General features: G+C 45.9%; 1 protein-coding gene and 1 long non-coding RNA gene across 2 annotated transcripts; both read right to left on the bottom strand.

Moving 5' to 3' along the window:
• Positions 1 to 20,789: 20,789 nt before the first annotated feature.
• On the bottom strand, positions 20,790 to 23,457 carry LOC112949812. Its single transcript, XR_003249887.1, has 2 exons — positions 22,665 to 23,457; positions 20,790 to 21,111 (listed from the first exon to the last, which is right to left on the bottom strand). It is a non-coding gene; the product is annotated as an uncharacterized LOC112949812 (long non-coding RNA).
• Positions 23,458 to 24,001: 544 nt separating this feature from the next.
• BHLHE23 (basic helix-loop-helix family member e23) lies at positions 24,002 to 24,679 on the bottom strand. Its single transcript, XM_026042271.1, has one exon. It carries the CDS (start codon positions 24,674 to 24,676, stop codon positions 24,002 to 24,004), a length of 675 nt encoding a protein of 224 aa, XP_025898056.1. The 5' UTR covers positions 24,677 to 24,679.
• Positions 24,680 to 26,367: the final 1,688 nt, after the last annotated feature.

Raw genomic sequence — 26,367 nt, 5'->3', positions numbered from 1 at the left:
TAACTATTAACTGTGCATCGTTTTATAGTTTCCTGATGTCTGACAGGTGTTTTTGCCCATGTGGGAAACAGATGCTAATAACATTTTCCCTAATAGCTCATAAATAATAAGCATTTAGCATTTTCCTTTGTATACTGCTCTGTCAATAGCCAATTTACTTTTCAGAAGCCACAACGTTTTCCTGTCAATCAGATTTCGCCTCGGGCACTTTTTGGTGATTAGAAAGCCCTTGGAGAGCGAGAACTCCAAATTAGTTTTAAATAAAAAATAAGAATATTCATGCTGTTGAACATCTAACGGTAAAAAAAAAATGATCTGGGTACATAAATATCACTGGTGGGGTATTAATACTTCATAGAAATAGAGTGACCAACTGCTCTCTGGAGGAACAYAGCAAAGACAGCCCGTGACACAAAGAAAGTAATGTATGCAGCAGAAAAATAACTTTTTTTTTGGTTTGAAAACAGGAAGTAATGGGAGGTTTGCTGAAAAGCTTTAATCGTAGCAGAGCGGCAGCACCTTCTCCTTGGAAGATGAGCAGTYGGTGCAGCTTGGGGCTCAGCTCACCCCGTGTCTCATTCCTGCCATAGGCTCTGCAGCCACTCCTGACATTTTTTCTCRTTTCCAGAAGAGAAAAGGGGGAAAATCAGGAGTTTTCCTCACTGAGGATGCACTGCAGATGCCTCTGCCTTTTCTGCAGTTGTGATGGGTGTCAGATGAGGGTCACCCAGCGACGTCCTCTTACAGGTTTTATTCATCACCATAATATCTATTTGCACCTCCCAAGCMAAAAGAGTTCCAATAAACCCCATTTAAACCAAGCTTTTCCCAGTGAACACTGTGAACAGCTCCTTGGAAGACAGAAGACCTCGAGTGCCGGGWCTTAGACCTGTCCCCGAAGGCGACACGGTCAGACCTGGCCTCAGCCTTGCACGGCTGCCTTTTCGGAATTAGGGTTTTGGGATTTTATTGGGCCTCCAGCAAGCAGCTGCTCTGGTCGTGGGTGATCTGGGGTACCAGCATGGCACCACCYGGCTTTTCCTGCAGAAATAAGTGCATTGACTTCACTGCTCTTCATCGGACACACATCACCACATTGCACCTTAATATTCACCCCTCCACCAGACAGATTTTCTCCTAACAAGTAATCCATTTTGCAAGACAGCGTGATGCAGCTCCTCCAGCCAGTCCAAAAGGTGTTTTTATTTTATTTTATTTTATTTTATTTTATTTTATTTTATTTTATTTTATTTTATTTTATTTTATTTTATTTTATTTTATTTTTATTTTTTTTTATTTTATTTTTTTTCTAGAGAGTGTGGCCTCATCTATCCTAACATATTAACCTGAAACTTTGTGGTGCGCTGACATATCCGTGCTGAACACCATTAAACCCCAAGGGGCTTCAGCTAATCAAATGTAAACATGAATAATGCAGCGATATAAAAAGCAGGTATCACATCTACACGAGACAAAGGGTCAGAGAGTGAGTTGGTTCCTCTGGTTGATTTTTCCCATTGAGTGAAGGAAAAGGAAACTTTTGCCCTCAATCAAAGTGCTGGGTCAATCCCTACCTGCAAATCTGAGCACAGTGAGGTGATTCATGGTCCTTCCCTTGCCTCCCGTGTGCATTTGGCCCCAGCAGTGGTGAGGACAGCAATGAAACGGTTAATGGTCCTGGTAAGAGACTCTCTTCTAAATCAGCATTAGCACCGAGGGGACAAAACTTGGATTTCTCCAAGTAATTTCAGGCTGGTTGCGATAGACAAGGAACATGCTCAACGTTTCAGCTCACACATGGCATCTCCCTAATAACGGGGGTGTTAATTGAGAGCAGAATGGCCGTAACGGCTGAGCAACCATTACCCAACACTCCCGCTTTCACAGAGTGGAATATCCTTCCTGCGCGGATTATCCGACATAATATAGAATATCTATAAATAGTAGGTTGGGAATTACTCTTACGTAKCAGACTTTAAAGCCCAAAGATGACTATCTGAAGCAAAAGGGAGCTCTGAGCTTGGGTGCTTGTGGAGCACTGATGTCCCTGGAAGGGTCTGAGTCAACGCCTTGGTCTTTGCTCAAGTCCTGCCTAATTCCTGACATGCTGGTCTCCTTGGAGAGCACTTGCTGGGGTAGCTGGACCAGAGCAAAGCTGATTTCCAGGATGTCCATGCGATTATAACCCTTTTTCACAGTCTACGTGCTGGTGAGCATTAGCAATTGGGAGAACTTTCAAGGTTCTCTCACCACACTGCCACATGGGCCTTTCCAGAGTGGCTCTGCACTAAATATAAGAGATTTGAAGGAAACGTGAGGTCTCAACACTTTTCTATCTGCAACTTCAGACTCATTTGCTTCTTGGTCATCTCTTCCCAACAGCTCTTCAACCAATGCAACCTCCTTGGACAACCTGGACACCCTCAAAGTGATGCTCTTCAAACACTCGCACATTACTAGGAAACTTTCTGGATGTCAAGTGACAAGGAGGAATCAGAACAATCCTGGTGATCTGTTTCAGTGTATTTAACCCCAATTCTTTGTGCCCTTGCATTCGGCAGGAATAACGCTTGGTTCTGGTCCACTTGGTTCACCTTTTTCGCCAACCTGCTCCGAACCTCACTAGCTTCTCCTCTCCGAGCGCTTGGGTTGAAACATATGCCATTAGACCTGATGTCCCCAGTTAAAGCCCCCGTCACACCATTAAATATTTCAGCAAATAAAAAATTTTTTTTAAACACGCGGCCAGATGTCCACGTTGCCACAGCGCTTAAGGCGTTTGACTGATAAAAAGCCARGGCCCTTGGTAAATGGGGATTTAAAAACATGTCCTGAGGCAAGTGTGTGATATTAAAAACATCCTGGGCTCTTTTGTATGGAGATTTGCATACGTTGAGGTTTTAAAGAGAGTGTCCATCTGTCACTGAGCATTCTCCCAATACAACAAAGCGTTGATAAATATTTTGAACCGCAGACACTTTTCAGCAGGCACCAGCAAGGAAGCAGAGCGGGTTCAGCTGGGATATCCAGCGCTTTGTGCAGTCAAAGGAGCTGCGGTTCCACTTGGAAGCAGTCTTTAATATTGATGAGCATGAGAGCCCTGCACAATTACAGAACTACAACCGGGCCCTCGAGTGACTCCAGAAGTAGCAGCCGGAGTGAAAAACTGAAGCTTTTGTTTTGGGAAGTCTGGTTATTGGATGCAGCTCCGCTCGTGGTTCACCAGCCCTGGCACACGGGTTTGCTCCGGCATCTGCTGAAGCCATGGAGAGGCTCCTGGCAGCCCTGGCCAGCCTGGGGCGCTTCCAGCATCACAGACGTGGGCAAAATTCATCATTCCAACATCCACGGTGGAAAGAGAGGGCCAGAAATTCAGCTGCCTGCAGTCCCCTTTATCAGTTGGTCTTAAACCCCGGGGGTTTAAGATGACATCGTGGCTTAAGGCTCAGCTTGGGATGTGCCAGGACGCAAGGTGCAGAGGGGAAGGGGATCGGGATTGTCGCTACAAGACGTGTTGCCCAGCGCTGGGAAAGGCAAGGAAGGAGGTCCGGATCCGCATCCYGGAGAGCTCCGTTCAGTCTGGGATAGGACAGAGAGAGTGGAAAGTGATGAGAAGCAAACAAGGTTTCCCAACCAAACACCCTTTTGTAAAATACAAAAAAAAAGGGTAATATTTTACGGAAATATCCAACTTTGATTATATTGAAATTCTCCAAATGCAACATTTTACATTTCATATTTTGGAGGGCGGACATTGTTCGAGGGGATGACGTAGCCTTCTGCTTTTCCAACTCTCCAGAAAATCTAAAGTGTCTAATTGAGCCAAGACAAAGCCAGAGCACAAAATACCCCTGCAGCAACTATTTTAGCTAATTAGACAAGCACAGTTCAAGCATGTGTGCATGCAAACAGACTGATGATCTCGGTAGATTTCCAGTCTGTCCTCCTCRTATTCTGTCTTTCCTTTAATCCCAGTCCAGTGCTGAACTCTTCCTGCCTGATCGCTAACCCTTTTATAAAACCCTCCACAARACCACTTTCTTTGCAAGCATTTGCTGCTAAAAGAAACTCTGACTTCACTGCCTATGTATCCTTAGCCAGTACATAGCGGAGTATCCATCCAGGCAAGGCCACGATAGGATTTGGGACTTGATAGGATTCCCAGRCATTGGAATAGCTGCATCGATTCAGTGGCTGTGCTGCTAAATACAGGATTGCTTAGGAGCACGGAACAATCTGGACACATTGGCCGTATTTTTCAGGCAATTAGACAACTGGTGTGAGCTGGGCAAGGCTGGATGGGGGAAAAGGGAGATATTGCCATGTGTTTCGACTGGCGGAGCTGACTCACTCCCTGCTTTTCTCCTGCAGTGATCTGAGCTGCGGGAAGAGGTCTGGAAGTAGGAAAAACCCTCCTAAACCCATATCCCATCTCCTCAAAGCTCGCTTACGGCCAGCTCCCTAATTTACGTAAACYGGCGCTCGCAGCTGAATTAAAACCCACAATTAGCGATCCAGGAGGGCACGGCTGTAATTCAGACAGATGTGCCACTTAAAAATATTTACACAGAGCTCGTAGGATGACGGGGATGCCCTYCCTCCTGCAAAGCTGTAGCCCTCGCTCCACATGCTCCCATCATCCCAGCACTTGGGATTCAAAAGAATCCGGGTCTAAGAAAGATGGTAAGGAAGCCTAGTGTGTTCTGGCTTTTTTTTTCTCTCTAAGTCTGGGTCTGCTTTTGGAAAATTGGGATTATTTACCCCAAGAGAAAGCTTTTCTGTGGTCGTGAGCCTGGCTTCTGCAGGCTTCCACTGCTGAGCCAGGGAAATCTCTGGAAAACTGCACTGAGTTTCAAGAATTTCTAGTTTAGAAGCTTCATCTCCGATTTTGGAGACACAGGAATGGTGTCCGTGTGGAAAGGTGCGTTGTCAGATGGAGCCAGTTCCCCCAAATGGCGAAGATGGTCACGCTGCTTTAAATTCACCAAAAAAGCAATGACTAAACCCAGCTCAGGCATAGTTCTAACAGAACTGGTGAAGCTATTCATAGATTCTGGGTTATGGAGTAAAGTTGTTTTTCTTCCCCTCCTCAGCCCTGTCCTGCCTACTGGTAATTACTGTTTTATACCTTTCCAGTTGCAGCATTACAAGTTTTCTTGTGCACAAGTCTCAGCAGGAAGGAAGAAAATGCATTTTTGCAGCTATTCCACTGATACTTGTTGGCACTCCCATCATGGACAGTCTTTTCTGCTTTCTTACCAGGGAAACAGCACCTCCATCGCTTAACACTAAGGGATGTTCCAAAATGAAACCAAACAAACCCAAATTTCCTTCAGAACCTATGGGCTGCCCCAGAATAAACATAGCAATAAATGAGAGAAGGTGAAATACCTAATTGCCTGGTCTATTAGTAAAAACATATGGAAAAAGTCAAGCGGTGGCCAGGTTTAGGTTCCCTCACACCAGTGATTAGCTCCAAAACTTCCCAAATTTGAACAAATTTCTGTTTTAAATGAAAATGGCTCAATCTGGCCTCGATTTGTCCTCTAGTCTTGGCATGTGGGTTACTGAAGTGGCGGCTCCGCTTTGTCCCAGTCCAATGGAAGTTGGGAAAAAAAGGAAAAAAAAAGACACCCCCGCTGCCACTGCAGACCAATTTTATTATTGCAGCTTTTATACAGGGCACAAAAGCGGGCGAGTTTAACACAAAGTCATTACTGCAGTTAAAACCATTAAGTTAATTAATATGGACATTTATGGCTACCGATAAAAGATAATATCAGGGGATTTATAGAAACAATATAGTGGTGTGTTCTCACTCCCGAGAAGTCGCTGGGAAGGGGGGAATTGCGGGGTGGAAGAGGCTGCACYGGTACCTGTTGACTCAGTGGATAGAGGGACCTTCCCAAGGGCATCAGTGGGATAATCCTGTCTGCAGCATCAGCCCCAATAATGCTCCTAAAGTTTTATAATTATACTGAATTGAGAGGCGCTTCATTTCTCTTGGCCCTACTGGTCCTTATGAATCCTATATGGGTCAAAATGCACCTATATGTATATATATATGAGAGTATGTATGTATATATGAACCCCCCACTGCAGATGAATTTTATTATTGCAGCTTTTATATGGGGCACGAAAGCAAGTTTGATGCAACACCATTTTACATATATGTATGTATRTGCATATACATATATATCTATATATAAATATGGGGGACCATGTCCTCCCAAGGTCCTTGCAGCTGGAGAACCTCCGCTTATCCCCGATTCCTCTCGGGCATTTACTGGGATGCYGGCTTCCAGTTGGGAGCCGGGGTAATTGAATAAAGCTTTGCGGACTGCAGCCRGTGATAGAGGGGCCGTATCCATCACGGTAATGACAGACATTAGCTGGGTGCCAAGCGTTGGGGACCTGGCAGATCTGTCACYGCGTTGCAGGCGGCGGGTTGCGCGCGCGGCCGCCGCTCTCATTTAGCGCTGTCTGCGGAGCTGTCATCGCACGGGGAGATTTATTGGGCTGATACGCGTGATTTATGTCGGGCGGTCAGCCCGGCGAGCTCGCCTGCGACAATAGTAGTTAACAAGCAATTAAAATCGCGGGGGCCCGTCGTGCTGGGAGCTCCTCAGAGCCGCTGCTTCGCATTACCCGCTCTGGAAAGAAGTGTTTTGGGGCTGTTGTGTGGAGATATAGCTCTGGATTGAGGTGTTTCCCACCGAGGTGATCCAAACTCCGGGTGCTCCGGGCTGGTGCAATCCCGTGGCCGCGGGACACGCTGGCCCGGGGATATTTTGCAGGACCCAAAGTCTCTCCAAGCCAGCCGCGCTTGGAGGTAATTAGCCTCATTGCAGGCACAGAGCGGCTCGCCCTGAGCAATGCCTGCTTAATTGCTAATGACAGGGCTGGGGGGCTTGTCCTGCTCCCCGACGGGCGGCTGGAGGTACAGACCTCCCTGGGCACCTCCACCCACCAAATGCTGCCAAATGCTGGGTTTTCTTCTATCTTTTTGCAGTGTTTGAGAGCTCAGTTTTTATTCCCCTTGCAAAATCAGTGCGGGAGCYTGGACACTGCCTGACTTTTCTGCATGTCTGGGATGCTCTAATACCCAGCAAGACCTTATTGTGCAYTGCTAGACTAATAGTTAAATGCACCCCAACTGCCCTGTTTCAGCTCAGAGCAGCAAGGGTGCATTAGGGTTTCTGCGCTTCCCGACCTGCTGAAATACAAACCTCCGATTTTATACTTCTTTTCTCCCTTCATCCCACAAAGATATCTATTTCTGCTCTTTCAAAATAGGGAATATTTTCCTCTGTTTTTTTTTTTTCCCCAAGGAAGGAGCTCGTCCGCCCTTAGGGCTGCCCTGTCTCCAACTCGGAGCATCCAGCAGCRGAGCGATTGCTGTGGAAGCAGGTGGAATATTCAGCCCAGTGAGGTGAGAGCTTCCCTATCTGGTTCATCCTGAACTGGACTGTCACACACAGAAACTGGCTGTGAAGGCTTGGGAAAAACGGAGATTTTAGCGGGTGACACTGAGTCATGCAGCCCATTGCCCTCATCGGCCTGGGAGAGGGCAGCTTTGCTTGAGAAATGATTAAAAAAGGCAAAATCAAGGCCCTAAACAACCCTCTGGAAAAGCTGCTTCTGAGCAGAGGTGATCTGGGCTGACATTGAGAATTGTTTGATTTACAATAACAGAGAGATAATATTTTGCTAAGCCTCCCTGTAATACAATGCGTGTCATTTTAAATTTCCCATTACACCGAGCAATCTAATAAATAAATGCCCAGGCTGCAATAAACATGAATCACTCAGCATGGAAAAGCTCTCCGCAGTCCCGTAACAAGCACCTTCCTCCTCGTGATCCTTGGAAGTCACCGATTAATGTGACTTTGAGCCAGTACTGCCTGCAAGATGCTGGCCTCAAAGCTGCTGCAATTCCAGGACAAATCAGATTTCCCAGTTAGGTACATGCCCCTTTGCTAAGATATAGCTCATACCTGGTGATTAGTTGAATAAAATTCGCTAACAGGATTTTTTCCCCCTTTTCTCATTTATTTTTTAATGCTGGGAAGCAAAAGTGGTTTTTCTGCATGTCCCTTGTGAGGACAAGGAAGCAGCTCCACGTGCCCCCTAATTTCTGCAGTTAGCCTCAGCGGATTAGGTGCACGTGAAGGTATTTTAACTCTCTTCTGCCCTCCTGCCAATATCTGTTAGAATTTGCTATCGAATTTAATATGAGTAATGTTAGGAGAAACAGGTCAGGGTTTCAGATTAACACCAATAACCATAATGAGAACAGATGCTTATATCCATCTGGAATGTAGATTTAATATGTTAAATTCATAGCTCAGCCCATGAAATGCAATCATCAGATGTTTACTGGTCCCAATTTAATGAGCGATTTTGGATTAAACAGGGGCCAAACAACAGACCACCAATCTATATTAAATCTCTGCAAAATGAAAATTGCAAAGATTTACTTAGGGTCATTACACAAGAAAATTTAATCACAACCTCATCCATAATGTCACATCGTCATCAGACTGATAATTGAAATGCCATGTGAGGGATTATGAATAACCCTCTGTTTATGAAGATAGCTTTCTGATTATCTCTGTGTCCTGTGACTAACATAAAATATGATTTGTATTAATGTACGTCCTTGCCCAAAAAGAAACCCGTTGGGGATTTGCGGGAAAAAACTCCGATTTTTTTACTTCCACTGCTCCGGATGGGAGCTGACGATGATGCTTCACAGCAAGATGAAATATCGAACTCTTATGATGCCCATATTATACTGTATTATACAACACTGCTTTGAGGACAGAGCCTATAAATGGCCACATTTCTAAGAGCATTTGTGTGTCCGATCCCATCCAAGCGTTGGCAGAGCTAAGGTGGATCTCAGCCCTGTTTGAGCCTAATAGGCTCTGGAAGACTTTTGCATGTGCCTATTAGCTGGGCTAACCTGGAATTGACCTTGTCCCTCCTGAAAACCCTTTTACTGGAGCAAATCTGCTCCTGTTTGCAGCAGATATCGGCTGGCCAGATGTGGAAGGTGCCCAAATATTTGGCCATGGAGCAGGGGGAAGGTGCATGACGTGGAAGGGGAGGTTACACCTGGGCAAGGGGCTGGCACCCAACACACTGGAAAAACAGGAGATTTTCAGAAGACTCACAATGAGCTCCCAAGCCCTGAGAGCACGGCCAGGATGCGGGACCCCGGAATCCCAACGAGGTGTTGATGCTGCCCTGAAAATTGCCTGGACAGCAAGTGAGCGCAGATGGAGCCTTTTCCGGACCACTAGCCGGGATCAATGTGCACATCCCGGCCTTCATTACCTGCACAAGGAGCGCGGCTAAAGCTGTTAGGAGCAAGACATTCGCAGAGAACAGGGAGCCAGGGGCTGCTCGTAATTCACACCCGAGCATGCACCGGCACTAGCACATAAGTGATGCAATTAAGTGCAGATAAATAGGTAAGGAAGAGCGTAATGAGTGAGTGCGTGGGAAGGCATCGCTCTGCACACCGAGGAAACAGTGGTAGGGCAGGAAAATTCCTCGTCATATCTCTSGCTATGTGACTATTGGAAAACCAAGGACCAACTCCCACCGTTAATTCTCCAAATCTTTGGAAAATCATTTACAGCATTAGCTGTGGGTGCATCTTACCAGGATGCCAAATGACCAGCTAAATTACAGGGCACAATCAGCATAAAGTGGCTAACAAGGATGTGGGCTTCTTTCATGACTTGCACCTATGTGATAACGTCCAGGACTTGAGCGCACAGTGATCTCCATGGGCAGCTGTTGGTTGTCCTACATGGACAGGGGAGCCCATGGACAAAGCTACTGCCTTGGTCACCTCGCTTCAATGAGGGGTGGCCCAGAGCTCTTGTCATGACCCAAAGGGTCTCTGRATTCGCCAAGCACTGTGGAAACCCGGATTGGGAGGATTATCCCAGCCCTTGAGAAAGAAGCCACAGAATATGCCCCGAGTCTCATTTACATGAGGTGATTAATCCCTTATTGGTCAATTATATATATTTTTTAATGGGAATTAGTAGGAAGGAATGAATGAGGTGATGTRCCCAGCATGTAGTGTTTGTGCTTGTCACATCACCCAAAAAAGTGACTGAAAACCGAGCAATTCAGAAGCTCCTGGAGGCAGCATGATGCCGACACCGTCCTCGGTCATTGAGAGGCCCTGGCTGCCCTCCTCAGAAGGTGCCTTTTCCATCAGGAACCACTGGTAAGTGGTGGCACCTTCTCTCCAGCGGGCTGATCCATGGAAGCTCAAACACATCCTGCGCTGCCAGGCAGCGGTCGGCTTTGCTGACAGCTGTCCTCGTGTGATAGTGAAACTCTAATCCTGCAATTGCCCATTAGGGAGGTCATTATACACATACCGGCACAGCAAACCTGGCTGAGGATTGATTGCTTTCATTAGTCCCTTCCCTTTCCCTAAATGCCAGTTATCTCACTGCATTTCCCTAAGCACAAGGTGTTGGGGTGCATCAGATTTTTGGGGAGGGCAGGGTGGTATCTGCGACTCCTTCATTGCACAGTTGCAGAGTGTTGCATGCCTTATGATCGAGGATAAATTAATAAAGAATCATTATTGCTGGTTGTTGAGATTAATACTGAATCATTGTTGCTGGTAGATGGGAAAAATGCAAAGGCATGAAGTGAGTCCAAGCTCTGCACATGCTGGCATGGACACACATGGACTCTCACCCATGGCTCTTCCCGTAAGAGTGGGAATTAGGGATGTAGATTCAAGGGGAGCTCCGGGAGCAGCAGGGCTTGTCCTGGATGTCATTGGGAAGCCTGAATGAGTCCAGTTTTGTGAAAGTGCTGGTTGGAAGGTGACAGCAGCCCTGAAATGAAGGCACTAAAGAGAACTGCTGCATCGCGTGAACTCCAGCTACCATCTCCAGTCCATGTTGCTCCTCCTCTAGCAGGAGCCCTAAAGAGAAAAAATGTATTTTATTTTTCCATTTACCACCACAAAAGGTGGTCCTTCTTTTCTCCTTTGAATCTTTTCTTCTCTCCAAGATGCAATTGAAAGTAAGGAAGAATCAGTGGTTTGCTGCTTGATATATTTTTTTCTACAAAGCCTGAAAGATTCCTTCTGAATGCTTTTACGTATCCTCCAGGTAAACRCTCTCCTGCCCCTGCATTCAGTACCTATTTTTTTTCCCTCCTCCCAATCTGGTTTAAAAGACCAGATTTGAAGCTTTTGTCATGCTCCAAAGAGCCTTATGTTGCAGATCAAAGGCCCACAGACTGCAGCCTTGGAGGTAATACTTGGACCACGTCATCAGCTCTGAAACAGAAATAACTGCGCTGTATTTTGCAGTTAAAATATTGGTGAAGTGGTGGATAGCAGTCTGTAGACAAGTGCAAAGTGGCCTCTGGTCCAAAAGTTAATTGAACGTTGCAGGTTTTTTTCCTTAATTGTTTCATAGTGTGACTGATTCTCCTATAGCTTAAACTCTGCCAGGGCAAGGATGAGGATCTGTGTTTGCAGACACTGTGCTCAAAGGGGCAGAGATGCTGCAGGAGAAGTGCTTAGAAAAAAAAGGTATTTGGGACCCTTTGGGACACTTAATTGTGCCACGGTCAACCCAGACATTTATAGTCAAATATATGGGTGCATAGAAGATCCAGGTCTTCAAATGCTGCTGCCCAAGTGACTACATTAGGCAACTACGTCCCCATCGACAGCTGTATCGAGCCTTGCTGGGTCTGTTGGTATCACTCACGATGCTGTTTAGTGCTGAAAAATGCAACCTTTTCAATTGGTTTCAACTCTTGTCTCAAGGGTGCTGGGGTGAGTTACCCGAAAGTGCAGAATGTCACTTATTCAGCCTTAAGTTGTCCCAAATGGTTGATAAATTAATGTAAATAATCTACCTTATTTGGTTTGAAACAGTCCTCTATCACTTAGGAATGTCACAAAGAAAATAAAGGTATGACAAAATCTTGTAGATCTGGTCCCTTCTCCCCGTTTTTCCCCATTAATAGATATTTTGAAAATATACTCTGCTTGCTTACAAGAACACCACACACAGAAGAGTTAAAAGTGGCACATTATCTTTCCAATGACATATTTAGCCAGTTATTCAGGCTATAATGAAGCTGTGTAATGAAGTCAATGCCCTTGAAAGTTCTTCATCAATTTTTTTCTCATCTGTCAGCATATCCACTTGCCGACATAATATTAATTAAACACAACATTTCCTGGAGTGTTGAAGTGAAGTCCCATCACTGATAATGAACAGGTTTAGGAGAGTCACATCCCAACAAAATTACTTTTTAAACCAGCCTTATTAAGCAGAAAATTAGACCTAAATCACCCTACAACATCCTCATTAAAAGCCACTGATCCTTGGCTGCTTCTATGTTCTAACATCTTTAATTAGCAAACTGCTAGTCTATCTGCCATGATAAATGCTATTAATCTTACCTTTCATTTGCTTTCTCTTAACCTATCATTTGCCCACTTCAGGGAGACACATGCTTGCACCAGAATTCATTTTATTGCATCTAATGTCCTTGTAAGGAAGAAAAATGCAGTAGTCATGGGTTAAACTCAGTGACTCCAACCTCACTCCATTGCTGAGTTGCAGGATCCGTAATATCTGAGAGGGCAGAGTTGTTGTTGTTGGGGGATACTAAGGGTTTTTCCCCATAGATATCTAGGGAATGCTGTTGTCAAACTTGGAAAAGAAAAATACAGGTCAATGGGGTTGCCCCCTCTGCTGTCCTGCTTAAAATTGAGCAGAGATAGAGACTCCAAAAAAAAAAAAAAAAAAAAAATTAGTGTCTGCAAGGTGTTGTGCAGGGAAAATAGTGCTTTATAAGGAGCATTGCACCTTAGAACTGGAGCAAGAAGAGCTGTAACCTGTGAGCTGCCTTTACAAAGTGTGACAGCTTCACAGCTTCCCCCATATTTGTTCACAGACGCTCCAGAATATATCAGGACAAATAACATACTGCATTCGGCCACTTTCACATTACATCAATCAGATCTACACCTAGAATGCAGTGCAATGCTATGCATTCCAGAAATGCACCATTAATTACTATGTTCTCAGGTACCAAATGCCTTTCTGTATGTGTAGTTACCTTTTCCAGTGAAAATTAGGATTTTTCACTGCATTATTATTTCACTGGATTAGTGCTGGTTGGTTTTCACAGCGTGTATCATCTTCATATTGCAAGAAATAGCACTATATTCAGCTCACTCCAGGGCAACAGAGAAAAACATATTTGACTGTAGCTACTCAGGTATTTTGTGTGATAAATTCAGATCACATTATGCAGCAGTTCTCTTCAACAGACCTCCTGAAGAGCATTGTGATCTGGATGTCGCACGTACCGACCACAGACACCGTCTGCTGCAGCCTCTAAGAGCTTGCCTCGTAGCCCACAATTCATTCCATTTACCCCTGCTCGTGGATTGCTTTCTTTTTCTCTTTTTTTTTTTTGTTTCTATCCCATGTTATTCAGTGACCACTCTTGCTTCCTACACATATAGACACTTTCGCTTGGAAGATTTAATGAAAGCTGCTTTTAATTTCCCGTTGCCTTGAGTTATTCTCACTGCTGGTGGGCTGCTTTTTATTGAGCACCAGGTTACTGCTAAGGCCAAGAAAGTGCAACCTTTTAAGCTCTCAAGCTAAGACTTAATCCTGCATTTAGGTGTCTCAAAACCAAGCATCTACTCTCGGCTACCTGCGTAGCATCCCCAAGCAATGTCAAAAGAGAAGAGACCCCAGAAGGCAACTTGTCCCATTCTGTGGTGACATGAATTCCCCCCGGGAAACAGTTCTCTATTATCCCTCAGCATGGAGACTGCCTAGGCTTAATTAGTGGTCTAACTTTCAGATGGTGAATTAGGTATTATAATCTGTCTTTCAGTGATTTTTTTTTTGGCCTGGAGTGGCTGAGATGATTCGTATGCAAGGATCATATTTGTGAAGCTGCGCTTTTCTAATGAGATCTCTTCTCTCTCCCCMAACAGGTTTCCATTCTCTTGTCCCCATGTGCACAAAGACACGTGGTGCTCACTCACAAATGCAAAACCTGAAAATTGCTCCATAAATTGGTTGAGATTTTCCTCATGAGAGGAAAGAAACAGACTTTTTCCATTCAAACTGCTCGGTGATTGAAGATACTCTGTCCATGACAGAATTAAGGACCACACTCTATTTTGGAAACCAAGATTGAGTTTTAACAGCTGGTCCAAACTAACCCTGAACTTGGGGTAAAATCAGGTCTGGAAAACAAGATTGAAATTAACCTTGGGTGCAAATCAAATAGAGCATCTCAGACCAGCACCTGGAATAATGTGGAAAAGGAATCACAAGCCAGGGTAGGAAATGGATRGAAATTCATTACAGAATCATTGGGAGATTTTTCTTTATGTAAAAAAATACGACCTTTCCAATCAGCCCTGGCTGGTTATAAGGTGTCCTTGCTCGAGATGATTCCCTGACCCCCTCTGATACCCTGGTACCTCTCTGCTGGCCCAGCTCCAGGCAGCCCCAGGCCCCAGTCCCTCCGAGGGCCTTCAAAGGCTTGGGAATTTATTCCAAAACGGCAATAACGAACATCGCTGCTACTGCAGGGTGGGATTGATACCCCCGTGCAGCGGACATGCCAAAGCAAACGCCAGGCTTGCAAATGAGCACGAAGGCACAGCTGGGAAACTTGCCTTTTCATCTCTGTTAAAGAAGAAAACCCTCCCTCGCCTCCTCTTGCCCCTTGGGGTGTTTCCTTTCAGCTGCAGCATTTTCAGATCATTTCCTACAAGAGAAAGCAAAGGCAGGGTGCTGCTGGGGCAGAGCGGGCACATTACAGGGATCATCTCCAYGGAAGGGATCCCAAAGGGTGGGTGTCAAAGCGAGGGGAAACGTGGCTGTTTGAGCAAAAGCACCGTGGGCTGAGAGAGAGCAAAAGGGGCAGGCTCAGAACCGAGGGCTAGGCTGCAGAAGGGATGTGACTATAYAAATAACATGATGCCTGCTGGAAGCACCTCTTCTCCCTGTAATAAAAGAAAAACAAAGGGTGGCAAAGGCAGCGCTGGCACCTCTTCCCGCTGCGTATCAGTCGCGGGCATGTCCCGGGGCTCTCAGCCTTGTGCAGGACGCCGGCCGAGGCAGCAGCCGGCGGCGTGCACGGTGCCGGCGACACCGGGGGAGCAGCAGAGCGGAGCCCTGCGATGACACTTGCTGCTGCACCTCCGCCTTCGCACACCGCAGGGCCACACTCTCGGCCGGAGCCCTTGCCTTCTCGGCTGCTGCAGAGCTAGGAGCAAAGGCGGTTAGACAGGAGCTCTGAAAAACAGTGAGCAGAAAAGCAAGTGCTGCAGAGAGGRTGAGTTTGCACAGCAAAGGGTTGCCTAAACCCTGGCGCAGGCTTTCCCCCGTGGCTCAAGAACAAAGGTGGCTTGAAGCCACCTTTATGTTTCTCCGCTGTGGTCCCCGCAGCCGGTTTCAGTCCCAGAATCACAGAACGGTTGAGGTTGGAAGGGACCCCTAGAGATCATCCAGTCCAACCCCCCTGCTCCAGCAGGGACAGAGTCGCCTCAGGCTACTGAGGCAGCAAAAGACTGCTCGGAAACAGCCAAAACGCAGCTGCACCTCCTGCTCGCATGGGCTGCGGCTGCCCCCGAGGGACACGGAGGGGACGCGGGGGACACGGGCACCGCAGCGTCCTCCGCGGGACCCGGCTGAGCACAGGGCACACGGCCAGCGAGAGGCCACGGGCACCGGCCTTGTCTTGTCTCTGCCTCGGGGCAGCTGGAGAAGGAGGGAAAAGGCAGAGAGATCCCGCTCGAAATCAGATGCTGCTTCTGTATTTGGCTTAACTGCAAAAGCATAAGCAAGTAAATATTTACAGATGGGCAAGCATGCAACATTAATTCTTTACATGTTTTTATCGAAATGATTATGTTTGCAGGTTGACTCAGAATCCAAGCGAAGGGAAAAGCATTTGCAGAGGTTGCTTGCAAGCCTGAGAACTTGCGCAGCGGCCGGGACTTAGTAAGCATGCACAGAAGCTCGCCTGCCGGACAAGAGACTTTGGGTTTGCTCTTAAAAAAGCAAGAACGATCCCAAACATCTGCAAAGGAGAGAAGCGTTTCAGGTAGCTCTGTGCTATGTTTCTCACCCTAGGAAAAAAGGGTTTTTGTGAACTGCTACAAGGAGGTTTAGTGCTTCTCTCTGCAGGCACCTGCAAGAGGAGTCAAGTGATGGGGAATGAGCTCGCCCAGGTTGTGCAGCCTCCCAGTACCGAGATTATTCCATCCAGTGCCACATCCGATTGCAAAAGGGAGTGTTAGGAGTAATAGAGCTCCTGTAACCAAAGTGTTTTCTCTCCTCRAATCTTTCAGGAAACTGATTGAGGCAAGAGAGGAAAAAAGCCAAGGGGAGAATATTTGTTAGAAGTACAATTGTATTTTCTTGGACACTGGAGAGGATGTAAAATTAACCCAGGGGCCTCCAAGTCAGCAGCCATTTTAACATTTTGCAGGAGATTTTCCTCTTTTTCCCCTACAGCCTCAGTGCGTCTGTAAACACCGCACGCAGCCGCCCCGGCTGTCAGCTGCGTGGTTGGCTTTACACTGAAGCTGCCAGGAGATAAGGAATACTTAAGGTGGTATAAATCTCAAATYGGTGGCATAAGGACTTCTTTACGGCATCGCTGCGAACAGCGCAGTGCATGACACTTACTTCAGGTATCAAGCAACACCATCAGGGCAAGTAAATAAATAAAAACGCTGCCAACGCTTTTGCAAACTGTTAAAAGGGGAGATGTGCCGGTCCTGTGTCATTCTCACTGCAGCGCTGCCAGTGACAGGATGGGAAGGTAATGACCTGTCCTGTCCCTTCCCAAGACACTGATTTTTGTTTTAAAGCACCAACTGAAATGCTTAAAAATATTTTTCTGTCACCTTGAGGAGGTCAGAGCAATTTTTCAGGAGTGCAAAGATTCGTATGTGATGGCATTTGCTGTGCTACGGTCAAATGACGTTGGACAAAGTTTCGCCACAAGGTAATAAAAACATTCCAGTGACACCAGCAATGATGAGTGGGAAAAMAATACACGGGAAAAACACATTCCCTCATGTGTGTACATTGCTGGGGGWGCTACATGGGGAGACAGCACAAATGCACCACATGTGCACGTGGAGGTGCACTTATATACGCATAGAGCTGGCTTTAGGGTAACCCAATTTTGCCTATTTTTTTTCTCTCAGTAATCCATTGCTTGCCGTTTGCTCGAAGGCAAACACAAGCACAAGGAAATTTCCCTGCTGGTACCACAGGAGGAAGCACTACCCCGACGCGCGGAAAAGTTCAGCCCTGGTAAGTGGGTAGGAACACCATTACTGTGATTACTGCCTGGGCAAAGATGTGCCAGCCTCAGTGTCACCTCCGATAGTGCATCAAGCGCAGGCTGGGTGGTGGGGGCCTCGTCCTGCTGTCGCCCAACTGAATGTGACCTTTTTTGGGTGACCGCGTCGCCGGGCTGGTGGGGGCTTCCTCCTCCTATGAGAAAGCATGAATATTTATTCAATATGCAACAAAGTGCAGAYGCTAGGATGCAACGCGAGGTATTAATAACAGTAGAAATTAAATACAAAGCACCCCTTCCCCCCTCTTGCTTTTTGTTTTTTAAAGGTCAGTGTTGCAACTTTTATGGCATTTGCAGGAGAGGATGGAAGGGGCTAAATATCTCTGGGTGTGCTGAGTTTTAAGGCGCGTAATGATGGCGATAAAAATCCATAATGTCAGTTGCCTTGTGGCAATCAACAAACATTTCGCATTATGCTTGCATCTTAAGGTTTGCGGCCAAAGCCCCGCTTTGCCTCTGTCTCATTAAAATAACGAATGCAGTCCGAATGGATCTGCAATGGTTYGCTGTACGTCACACTAAATCACGCCGCTTTTTGGAGCCAACTGACTATGGCCTCATTACTTCAGACAAAAGTGGGCTTGGAGGAACGAAACGGGGTGATGCTTTTGTGCTCAGCCATATTTTTCCCTTTGAGATACTCAAGGCAAAAGAGCAGGCAGGATTTTTTTCCCCATTGGTAGGTTGGGTTACGTGCAGAGAACAATTCCATAGGAATGCGTGTAAACACAGGCAACGGCAGTGCAGGGAAAGGGAAATTAAGCCAATATAAATGTTATCGAGGGAGCAAATTTTAACAAACATCAATTACTGATGAAATTAGAGGCTTAAAATTAAAAGAAATACAAAATATATATATATATTTAACTGTTTCATTCAGGCAAGGCGCTTGAAAACCAGCATGTTGTCATTCCCTGTTGTATGAGATCTCCCATACTCATGGTTTGCCTTCTGCTAGTCTCTGCTTTGCGAATACTCACCTTAAGTATATCATAAAAAATATAAATATATATTTGTTTAAGACAAACAGCTTGGCTAAATGTCACTGCAAATTGTTGTATTGTAATATTAACACTTTAGATTAGTCTATTTAGCTCGTAGGAAATACTGAGAATTAAGCTTGAAAGTATCAATTGAGGAATAAACATTAMTGCAAATTTTACTGTTCTTAATTCTGGTTAAGAAGACTTCAAAGATTGAATTGCTTTAAAACTATGTGGCTTTATAAACACGAGAACCTGAGGTAGCAGGTAGAATAATTAACATTCATGTGAATTTTGACTACGAAAACATTATAGAAAGGTCATGGTGAAAATCATACTTTGCAACATTATAAATGCATGACAAAGATTTCAGATACTTTCCCTGCTTTGCTGAATATCTTCATCTTCTTTTAAAAACGTATGCCTTCTTGTAAAGAGAAAATGCTTGGTACCAAGCTATTTAAAATAATACATGCAAACACRGCACTAATCTGATAGCAAAATATTTTGTTATATACCCATTAGGTCTTTTTTATTTCAARCAGGAGAACAACTGAATGAGAATTCATCGAATAACTGATTTAAATGTTACAAATCCCCGAATTTTTCATCTCCTTTTGAATGGAATGCCAATGGGGATTAAAGACTAAAGATGTATCGCAAACAAATTTACATTATTAAAATTACTATAATCAGAGTCTTTTCTAGCATTAAGCAGGATTAGCGAAAACAAACAAAAAAACTTTTCTACTTTGCAGTACTAATCAAAATTCTATCAAATGGCAGATAACAGAGTAAAAGCAGGTTTAAAAATTAAAAATACAGGTTGGCATATTATAATATTCTTTAAAAATATTTTCCCCCGCTTGTGGATCAGAACAGCTCTTGGGATGGTTTTTATGCTGAATTATATGGCGAGTAACAATGTGTAAATATCCTGCTGCTAAATTTCTAATGTGCTGCAAGGTCCAACCTCGTGCGTGTCAAAGAAATGCAGCGTTTAGGGTGCTCGTGGGTCACACAACCGTCTGCTTTGCTAAGAGGAAGCAGAATATCTTGGTTTCAATGCACTAGCACTGCGTTTCAGGAGATCTGACTATACAGAACAATGCAAACACTTTCCAAGCTTCAAACCATTGAATTTGCCCCTTAAGTATATCCAGATTGTGTTGTATTGTGGTGATTCCCAGTGCTTTGCAGACTGCTAGAAGCAGAAGGGAAAAGTGGAACATCAAATGCTTGGTTGAACAGCAACTTTATCCGAGTTGTGGAAAACTAGACTAGAACTTTGACGTCTAGGATGTGGAGCGTGGAGGTCTGTCTGTCCGCACACTCCTACACTACTGAGCTGGCAACAGACACGTTTGCTCTGGAGAAATGTGTAGGTTTTAAGTGAGGCCTTCATTCAACTCGCTGCGCTTAGGCTATGGGGTGAATACGGGGAAGGGATAAATCTCGTAGGGATTTTTCTGGTGCTCTGCAGTCTTTTAGAGGGCCAAATTAGGCTGGTTTCAGAAGCCACTGCTGTGCTCTGCAGCATCGGCCCATCTTCCTTTCACCAGAAACGCTGCCAATTAGAAACACACCACCAGGGTCACTTCCTACATTCACCTCAGCTTCTGCATATGCATTTCTCTGTGTTGTCTTCACCTAAAGAACAATCCTGAACACGATTGCTCCGTAAAGTCAGGGAAGCAAGCCCAGAGAGGCAGCCAGATTCGGACAGTCCAACTTTCTATCATCAAAGCAGCTACATGGCCTTATAGGACAAGAGAAAACACAACGTTCCCGTGACCTCTTTCTATAAATTGCAAGTGATTTAACAATTTTTTTGCTCACACCTAAAGCAGATTGCTGCCTTCGGGCCCTCCCGTTTCAAACCTGTTGCTCCCCTGTATTTGGTTCCACAAGATTTTACCTTGCAGGCTGCTCAGTCCTGCTAATATTAAATCCTGACTCATGCAATGCAGATTGAAAGCTGTTTCCAGCTTTGCATTACTAAGGTGAGTTTGATGAATAAAATGGTAGTTTTGGTTAATGACTAGAATTACGTATCTCACAGAGGCTCACAGGTCAGCAGCATCTCCTCTTTGCATCTCCTCCTAATGACACCTCATACTGATTATTCTTGAAGTTAAAGAAACACTAAATAAAGTTAGAAAACAATATATTATCTTTAATTAAAAGTTGGCATTTGGTGTGTTTTCTATGAAGTATGAACATACCGAGATATCCAAGACCACAAGCTTAGAATACATGATCTGCATTTCTGTTGCATCTGAGCATACACCATAAATCCTTCCTTTTTTCTTTAAAAAAAAAAAAAGCAGCATATTTTACAATAGCATTTTAACAGAATAAAAGATTTTCAGCATAATGAAACCCACCCTTTATATTCTTTGAAACAGCAATCAAAAGCAGACAGTTAAATCCTAACATGGAATGCAAGAATCAAAGTTTTTTCCTATGCCAGGGAAGGAGAAAACCATATGACAAATTACAGGGTCTCACCCCCAAGATACCCATGTCCATTTGCAAGGTTAACACTGACAGTTCACGCGCACAAATGTGATAATGTTGGTTTATTGCCCGCTCCGTCCCAACAAAACCTTCTTTCCTGCAGTTTTAGGCATTCGCTTGGCAGCGGATTCAGAAGCAGCACAACACAAAGAGTAAATCACACCGAAAGAGATGCCTCCTGTCAGCAAGAAAGGAGAAGGGCTCAGTCTGGGTTGCAGCTCTATATAAAAAATAGAGTTAAAATACTGCAACAGCCCATGGTGGTTAGAAGCAACTCCCAGAGCTGAACTTTCTCATTAAGGTGGGCAACTTTGCTTAACATTATTTTGGTGCGTGTTGCAGGAAGACTTTTTTAAAGCATTTAAATTTACTGGAACAGTACTTCTGCAAAATACAGTTAAGCAAGGTTTTATGAGTTATTCTGGCATCRCTTTGGTAAGTTCTACATTTCTCCTGTTTAATATCTAGCCTTTTTAGCAGTACTTTGAGAGTCACCCTTGCTACTTTCTCTATGCAATTTTCTTTACTGCAGGTTTCATCTTCTGCATTTGAAATTCAGGGTTTTTAGCCCTCTGAGTATGAACGACACCAATTGATTCTAAGTGCTTCCCAAAAGAGCCTTCTGAATACGTCAAGGACTCCCAGAAAGTAGATTTTTTAGTCTCCAGATATATATGGTAATATTAACAAGCTCTTTTTTTCCCTCATATATTATAGGAAATCTCCCATACTGTAAAAAATGGTTAAACAATCGTTGTACTAAAAATCAATATTCCAGAATATGAATTGTTTCTAAGACCAAAATCTACTGAGATTTTTCCAGACTCTGACATTACAGGGGAATCACTTTTTGCTCATAATTATTTTAAAAAGAAGCAATTAATAAAATTGTTATTAATACAAGTCTGACAAAAATCAAATCCATACCTAATATTAAACAGGTGATTTATTTTCCARCTATTTCAAGTCACAGTGAAAACTAAACAGTTAAACTATTTTCCAACTGCTTGATTTACAGTTATTTTRACCAGAATTAAATATTTATCTTAAAATCATGATTTTGCGCTAAACTGACCCTGTTTCCGAAATAGCTGGAAGCAGCAACTCAGTCCGCAGAATTTTAAGTGACTTTTGCTGATTTGCAGTTTCCAGGCAATTTTGTTTTAGTAGGGGATTTGATCAGATGCCTTGTAAGAATATTTTCAAGACTTTTAAGGAAAGAGGTAAAACAGATAAGCTGGTCTGTAAAACTCTTCTGCGAGAAAAAGTCAAAATGAAGATATAAAAATGGAAATGAGCAGGAACCAGTTTTAAGCATATGTCTTTATGAATGAGGCTTAATCACACACTTCATTTTCCAAACACAAAAAGTCTCTCGGAAATGTATTAATTAAAATTAAGTGCCACAGACAAGCAGCTTTAGAGGGACGGCAGTCCTTTTCAAATTAGCATAACACTAGCGACAGCCATGGAAATTGGTTTAATAACCTTAAATAGTTACACCCCAACCCTAACGCAAATGGCCACGGACAGCTCCAGCCCCTGGGGCTGCGGCTGTACCAGTTTACGGGGCTGTTCTGACATCGGGTGGGTACTCCGAGCTGAGCACAAATCACTGAGCGCACCTCAATTATGATTATATAATGATCAGTGAAGCATACAAGGCACCAAAGCATTCAAAACCCAAGCAAAGCAACACGACAACAAAACCTTGGCCGGTGGGGGACTCACTTGGTAACTTGCAGCAGTGCAGTCCGTTCTTGGCAAGAGGTTCTTAGCTTAGAGATGACACCGAAGCGGCCCAAATCCCACACAAGTCTAGAGGCAAGTTGTAGATACAACAGAAAAACAAGCAAAAGGGAAAAGCAGCCTTTAAGTGATTTCCTTCCCTGCATGTTTTAAATGGGTGCCCTTGGAGCTGAGCATACAATGGATAACCCCTAAACCACAGCTTGAGCTTGGAGGGCAAAGCCCCCACAGACACCAAGTCCATCTCCACCTGCGTAACTAAATGCTGGATTTAAGCCACATTCTTCTGCGTGCTCAAACTGGAGAAAAAGCAAAATCCTGAGGATAGGGAGTTAAATGTCCAGAGCTTTTTCATTTACCTAACTTCACCAYGCTGATCCTCTGCAAAGAGCTGCTGTGCTTTCTCTTTCAGACCTCACTTCAGCGGGAGTTTTGCTTAGGCTGCCAACTGGATTAGAGACATGTAGGACAGAGAGATTGGGTATGCATGTCTTTTATTTGTTATAAATACATATAAATACGTTACGTGACCTTTTGTTTTGTTTATCGTGATGAGRGATGACTTGGGAAAAAATCATCTGAAAACTCAACCAAGCTGAGAGACAGGCAAGAACGCAGGCAGCAGAATACAATCAAAGGCTTCTCTCAGTCCACAAATGGGTTCTTACTTTGTTTTAAAAGAAAGAACAGGCAAATGCATCTTATTTTGAAGCATCTGCAGTTTTCTCAGCACCCCCCCGCTCCTCCACCCCGTGAGCCGGCCCACTGACATTTCCAGTCGGGATTTGCAGGTACAGGCAAATTCCCACTGGCTGCACAGGAACCCCCTGCTCTGGATGCGCTTGTGAAACATTGGGTAGCTCTGGGGATTTATKTTTTCCCCCTTTCCTTTCCTATTAAAATAAACATTTCTAACTAGGTGAATCATCCTAAAGAAATCTCTCTGAGGTTTCTTTTCCAGGTGCCTCTCTCTCCCTTCCTACAATTCTGTTGCCAAAACTGCTCGGCAACTTTGTGCGCGACAGCTCGCRGTCCATTAACAGGCTGGGAAGGAAACAACTCTACAGAAAGTTGCACAGAGGAGAAGGGGATAAATTAAATGCATTTTAAAGTGTTTGAGTTCAAATAAATCTTTCCAAACAGAGGAGGGAAAGGGGAGAGGGGGATGGCTGGAAGTTTAAGGAAGTCAAAAAAGAAAACCCAGACTTAACTGACAGTAGGAGGCCGGGGCTGATGGCAGTGGGAAGAAAAGCGCGCAGAAAACAGACAGACAAATGGCAAAAAGAATAAAAAGCCCCCGGAGGGGAAGTGGCCGGGAGTCAAGGCTTGTCGCTGCAGTGTTTGCAGAGCGCAGAGGCGGCTCCGGTGAAGGCAGTGCATTTCTCGGGGCAGGCGGGCACGGCGGAGCCGCCGAACGGGTACACGGCCGCCTGGGCRAAGGGGTTGAGCGTGGCGGGCAGCGGGGCGCTCAGCGCCTGGCCCTGGTTCAGGTAGGCCACGAGGCGCCGCATCTCCTCGAGGGCCTGCGCCTGCATGAGGATGTAGTTCTTGGCCAGGAGCAGCGTGGCGATTTTGGAGAGTTTCCGCACGGAGGGGCTGTGCGCGTAGGGGATGACGGAGCGCAGCCCGTCCAGGGCGTCGTTGAGGTCGTGCATCCGCCGCCGCTCCCGCGCGTTGATGCTGAGGCGCAGCGAGCGCTGCTCCTTGGCCTTCTTGCCCAGGCCGCCYGCCTTGAGCTTGCCCTCGCGCTCGGGCAAGCCCGCGCCGCCCTTCGCGCCGCCCTCGAAGGCGTCCTCGTCGTCGCCGCTCTGCTCGCCGCTGCTCTCCGCCGCCTTGCCCAGCGGCCCCACGGCGAAGTCGGCCCCGCCGCCCGCCGCGTAGCTCCCCCGCGGGCCCTCGGCGCCGCGCACCGCGCCGTAGGCAAAGGGCGACGGGCCGTAGCCCGGGGCCAGCGCCAGGTACGTGTCGCCGCCCAGCGACTTCAGCTCGGCCATGGCCGCGCCGGGGCCGCGGGGGGATGCGCAGAGGGCTCTGTGTGTGTCGGGGGAGGGTCCCGCTACTGAGGCGGAGGCGGCGGGCGCGCCGCGCTGCGCCCGGGCTCGGGGCGGGCTGTGCGGCCGCCGCGGCCCCGCCGCCCCTTATATCGCGCACAGGCGCCCGCTGGGATTCGCCCGCCGCCCAATCAGCGCCGCGGCGCGAAGGCGCGGACGGCGGCGGCCGCCTAACGGTCGCTAACGGTCGCCCAACGGTCGCTAACGGTCGCTAACGGCCGCCCCCCGCCGCCGCTGCGCGGCTCGGCGCTGCCCCAGCCTCCCCTCTGCAGCCCCCCGTGCTCCTCTGGCCACCCCAAACCTTCGGCAGCCCCGACAGTTTGGGCAACGTGTGACAATTCCYGTGGAATTCTCCAGGGACGACAGGAGACCCTGTCCTAGGAAACCCAGAGGGAAAAATAAGCTGGAAGGGGAGAGAAAACACAACTTTCTACTTCAGTATCTGGCTTCTGATAGCTAAGCRCTGTCGAGATGGGAGAGCGGATTCAGCTCTTAGAAGGTGATACCTGGGCTGGAAGTCTCCCCTTCTCACAGGAAACACCCTCTGTTAGACCCAAAGCAAATTAAGCATTGATTAGGGATGGACATATATTATGGAGAGCTTTCCAGTCTTATTCTCAAGGAAAACCAGGGAATAAACCTGACTTGAGACTAGCAACCACCAACTCCTCCGTGTTGCAATGGTAGGCAAAGTTGTGCAAGGTCTTCACAGCTGTGGATATGGCTTGCTGATCAAGTCATTTCGATTTAGCTAAGCATGACAGAGGAGGTACCTGATACGTAGAGAGATTTCCAAGGCAAAGGCYCCATCAATTTCTATTTTCTTCAAAGACTCACTTTGTTCCTTTGTTCCACATACTGGAAAAAGAAATTTGATCTTTGGTGACTCCATCTGATTGTGAAGGGACGCTTTGTCCTTCTCATTTGTGGGTACCAGTAAATGAGTGCTAACCTCAGGAAGGAGACAAATCTGGTTTCCTTAACCATTTTGATAGCACGATGGCTTGTGGTGTATGAGAAATCATTGCTGTGAAGGTGTCCTTGCCGAGACTCAGAGAAATCTCATGGAGAATCCCAAGCAATGACCAGCAGTGGTGAGAGATTCATGGAGAAGGGCAAATGCGGTGATTTGTGCTGCAGTCTGCTTTGGGATAGCCTAATCTTTACATGATAATAGGCGGCCCAAGTCTCAGCTTTTGTTTTAGGAGTCTGAGACCATTCTGTGGTCGGGAGTTTTGCTATAAAGCAGAAGTTTTGTGCAGATGTGATACGTGCCTTCAAGAAAGGACAGGACACCCTGTGTGCGGTGAGGCGCAGATGCAAGCAGGTGGGTATTGCCTGGGGACACACACCACCACTTGATGCCGATGCACCTGGTAGGCTGTTTGCTGTAGTAAACAATAACTTGGCTGTTTTAAGGTGACACGCRGCTTTCCCCAGAACGTGGCAGTCCACAAGGAGCAGTTAGCTTGTCCTTTCCCCATCACCTCCCTTCATGCTCTGCGCTAACACGAAATGATGAGCTTGTCTCCCTTCCTCTTCCACACCAGGACCATGAGCACAGAGATCCGTGGTGACACATGCACACTCACACCGGGTGACGGAGCTCCTGCCACTGCAGAGCGACACTGCTC

The sequence above is a fragment of the Nothoprocta perdicaria genome, unplaced genomic scaffold (assembly GCF_003342845.1).
Source record: "Nothoprocta perdicaria isolate Ctin4 unplaced genomic scaffold, notPer1 scaffold_3, whole genome shotgun sequence".
Classification (NCBI taxonomy): domain Eukaryota; kingdom Metazoa; phylum Chordata; class Aves; order Tinamiformes; family Tinamidae; genus Nothoprocta; species Nothoprocta perdicaria.
Note: the sequence above shows the minus strand (reverse complement) of the source record. Positions and strands in the feature narration are given on the sequence as shown.